This window comes from Mus musculus, chromosome 11 (assembly GCF_000001635.26).
Source record: "Mus musculus strain C57BL/6J chromosome 11, GRCm38.p6 C57BL/6J".
Classification (NCBI taxonomy): Eukaryota; Metazoa; Chordata; class Mammalia; order Rodentia; family Muridae; genus Mus; species Mus musculus.
The window spans coordinates 106,310,956-106,315,170 of record NC_000077.6 but is presented as its reverse complement, the minus strand read 5'-3'; the positions used below and the strand labels follow the sequence as shown (position 1 = coordinate 106,315,170).

General features: G+C 53.1%; 1 protein-coding gene across 2 annotated transcripts; it reads left to right on the top strand.

Moving 5' to 3' along the window:
• The first annotated feature begins 608 nt into the window (after positions 1-608).
• On the top strand, positions 609-3,830 carry Cd79b (CD79B antigen). Of its 2 annotated transcripts, NM_008339.3 has the most exons (6): positions 609-753; positions 1,460-1,510; positions 2,230-2,538; positions 2,731-2,849; positions 3,123-3,164; positions 3,266-3,830. In NM_008339.3, the coding sequence occupies exons 1-6, from the start codon at positions 687-689 to the stop codon at positions 3,362-3,364; spliced, it is 687 nt and encodes a 228-aa protein (NP_032365.1). In that variant the 5' UTR covers positions 609-686; the 3' UTR covers positions 3,365-3,830. The 2 variants fall into 2 exon arrangements, with proteins under 2 accessions (NP_032365.1, NP_001300868.1); NM_001313939.1 differs by lacking the exon at positions 1,460-1,510.
• Positions 3,831-4,215: the final 385 nt, after the last annotated feature.

The window sequence follows — 4,215 nt, the reverse complement described above, 5'->3', positions numbered from 1 at the left end:
TCCTGAATTGTCTGTCCTTGCTGTATCTCCTCCTAGAGTTAGATAAGGGTTGTCCAGGGCAGAGGAGTCAAGGTCAGATTCATTTAAGTAACAGTTCTCAACCGGTGGGTCATCACCATTAGAGAACACATATTTCCAATGGTCTTAGGAACTGAGACACCTCTCAGTAGCAAAATTACAGTTTTGAAGTAGCAACAAAAATTAATTTATGGTTGGGGGTTCCTAAGACCATCAGAAATGTGTGCAGTTGCCACCCACAGGTTGAAAACTGCTGATTGAGAAGGTTGGTGTGCATTTAGCTAAATTCCCCAGGCCCACTCTTCCAGAGCAAGGCAACCACAGGAGACCAGCTGACCTAAGAGATGACCCACAGTGGGACAGAGGGAGTTAGAAACACTGGCTGTCCCTAGAAGATTCAGGAGCAACCCCTTCCCAGGGGGTCTCTCAAGAACCCAAAGCTGTGCTACCCAGGCAGGACCACCCTTCGAGTCCTAGCAGACCAGCTGATGAAGCTGCCCTCCCATAGGGTCCCTGGAGGGATGGTGCCTCCCCTGGGTCTCAATTTGCATGGCAGGAAGGGGCCTAATGGGGAAGAGGCGGAGAGGAGACAAGCTGCAGCCCAGGCTGACATACAGTTACATGTTTCGCCCCCAAACCTCCTTGGGCTCAGAGACAGAGCAGTGACCATGGCCACACTGGTGCTGTCTTCCATGCCCTGCCACTGGCTGTTGTTCCTGCTGCTGCTCTTCTCAGGTATGACTTATGTGACAGACGATAGGCTCGCTGGCTTTGAGACAGGACCGTCAGTCGGCCGGTCGGCTCCATTCCCTGTCTCATTTCGGTCTCTCGGCTCAGCCTCTTGCATTTTGCTGTCTGCTTCTTGTCTGTCTCCCTCTAACTGTCCTGTGCCCAGTTTGTGGGTTTTAATGGTGGGCTCAGGGTCAAAGGTGTCCCAGCCCTTTCCAGCCTGGAGGGTATCAGGTTGAGCTTGGTACAAGGGGCTAATTAATCTCATGGGCAGCTATGACCTGGAAGAGTGTGTGTGTGTGTGTGTGTGTGTTGGGGCGGGGGGCTGCAGGAGGAAGAGGCCCTGAGGGTACTGCATAGAAAAGGCTCTTTCCCTATATCCTGGAATATAGTGTGTTCCAGGAATTGTCCTCTCTTTGCCGGAAAGACTGGGAGAGCCTTGCTGGTTGTGGATTCCCTCTCATTTCCACAGAAGCAACAGGCCAGCCTGATGATCAAAGGCAGCAGGGGGCCTGGGTATGGGATTTCCAGTACCCATACCTTATTTCTGCCTCTCCAGTACAGGGACGGGGGCGGGGGAGCTAAAGGGGCTTGAAGCTGTAGTCCCGGAAGGAGGAAGTAGCTCTGGGAATGTGGAGGGGTTATGGGTGGGGCAATCAATTGAGGGTAGAGAGGTCTGACCTAGCCCTGCCCACTTCCTTCCACCCTCCAGGTGAGCCGGTACCAGCAATGACAAGCAGTGACCTGCCACTGAATTTCCAAGGTTAGTTGCCTCAGCCACCACTTCTGGGACAAATGGGTCTGTTTAACACAGCCCTATCTCTGCCTGGAGCTCCCTGTCTAGAGCGCCCATATTTACACCTCCTCAAGGCCTCATTAAGGCTCCATTGCTGGACAGCTGTCGCTCTCATCAGACTAGTGTGCTCCAGCCCTGGCCACTGAAGGCCAGAACCAAGCAGAGGTTGGGGATCAGAGCAGGACAGTGCTAGAGGGGAGCCCACAAGGCCAAAGGCCTGGGTCTGTCTTATTAGAAACCCAACAAACCTCTCAGGCCCGAACTCTGAGAGGCATGGGTCCCTGAGAAGGGTAAGGGAGGTGGGCCTCGGGTGACAGGCTAAGGATTCGACCTTTATCACCCTGGGGATGGTGGGCAGACCTGGAGGATTTGGAGTGGGTGTAGGAAAGTGTAGAGGAAAGAGTTAAAAGTACCCAACCAGGTCAAAAGGCTGTCCTGCATGTGAGGCCATTCCAGTGAACATAAAAGCAATGGAAAGGTTCCAAAATTCTCCTTAATGAAAGACAACTGGACAGAGGTTAGATCAGGAAGAGGTGTACACCAGTGGCTTAGTATGAGGCCTCTCACAGACTTTACCTTCTCATACCTCTACTGACTGCCTCATGAACCTGATGCCCCAGACACGTGAGATAGGCTACAGGAAGACGCTAAGCCTGATTTTGAACCTTGCCCTGATATGTCCGCAGGAAGCCCTTGTTCCCAGATCTGGCAGCACCCGAGGTTTGCAGCCAAAAAGCGGAGCTCCATGGTGAAGTTTCACTGCTACACAAACCACTCAGGTGCACTGACCTGGTTCCGAAAGCGAGGGAGCCAGCAGCCCCAGGAACTGGTCTCAGAAGAGGGACGCATTGTGCAGACCCAGAATGGCTCTGTCTACACCCTCACTATCCAAAACATCCAGTACGAGGATAATGGTATCTACTTCTGCAAGCAGAAATGTGACAGCGCCAACCATAATGTCACCGACAGCTGTGGCACGGAACTTCTAGTCTTAGGTGTGTGCAAGGTAGATTGTGTAGCCATCCACACCCACTCCCCAGCTCAGCCTACCTACCAGGGGAAGTGGCTATGATTCTAGAGTCCCCAGGAGAGCTGCTAAGCAGTAGTTTCTGATGGTGTCCAAAGATCCACCATGTTTAACCTTCAACGCCAGTCTTATGCCCTGCCCTTCTCCCCTGCTCCCCCAGGATTCAGCACGTTGGACCAACTGAAGCGGCGGAACACACTGAAAGATGGCATTATCTTGATCCAGACCCTCCTCATCATCCTCTTCATCATTGTGCCCATCTTCCTGCTACTTGACAAGGTGCCCACAGGAGCTGGGGGAGGGGGGTCCTTGGGAAGGCTGGGAGGTTGGCACAGGGAAGACAGGACATGGGCAGGGTCTCCATATTCTGAGACTCTGGCTACTCATCCAGCCCCAAGTCCTGTCCATTGGCTCCCTGTTCATTCACTCATTTGGTCTTGGAGACTCCTTCTTCCTCGTCCCCACCCAGACCCACATCCCTGGCCTGTCAGGGGACAGAGATGGAAGACACTAACCCTCTGAACTGCATTCCCTCCCCACCCCATTGTGCAGGATGACGGCAAGGCTGGGATGGAGGAAGATCACACCTATGAGGTAAGGGAGAGGGTTGCTTAGCAGCTCTGAGCTGCGATGCTCACCCTCTGTTGTGATAGTTAGAATGTGGCCCAGACCTGACCTCCAATTCATGTTTCTAGGGCTTGAACATTGACCAGACAGCCACCTATGAAGACATAGTGACTCTTCGGACAGGGGAGGTAAAGTGGTCGGTAGGAGAGCATCCAGGCCAGGAATGAGGGTCACCTTCATCCTGCTCAACTCTTGGGCCTCACTGCTTCCAAACCGCCTGGCTCACAAGCCCATTCCCTGCTTCCTGGATACCCCGGCCAGCGTCTGAAGCTGGACCATCAATACCACCTCTCATTCTAGCCCCTGGTCCCCAGCTCTTGCTGAAGGGCCTGGGGTGGAAGGACAATAGGGTGGTGACATGGAGTAAGGAGTTCTCTGGGGATAGACTTGACCCAAGGCTTCTGGGAGTGCCATGTGGGATCTGTCCCCATGTTTGGGACAGGAAAGCAGAGACTTGTTGGAATCTGCAAATGGACTCAGAACACACTGGCTTCAAGAGGAGTCTAGGAGGACCATGGTTCACACTGACACCTGAAGAAGTTGCCAGAATGCCATTTCTCTCTCCCATTCCAAGGATCACCCAAAGCCTACAGCCCATCCTCCTGTGGAATAAATAATGTGCCTGACACCAGAGATCTTCGTGATATCATCTCTCGGAGCTGGGTGGGTGGGTGTGGTTCCGTAAGCTACGGTGACATCCGAATGTGGTACCTGTGGGCTTATAAAACTGTGAGAGGGAGTGGCTGCCCTAGTCACTCTACCTTTCCCTCTGGAGGCCTAGTTGGGGCCCTGAAACAGTTGCTGGAGAAAGAGGATCCAACCCACCCTTCTGATGAACAGGGACACCCTCAACCTGCTCTTCCTTAAACCGTTAAGAGAGAGATTCCTGCTGGGTGTGGTGGCACACATCTCTAATCCCAGCACTCAGTAGGCAGAGGTACTTAGATCTCTGAGTTCAAGGTCAGCCTGGTCTACAGAGTGAGTTCCAGGACAGACAAGGCTATGGAGAGAGAGAGAG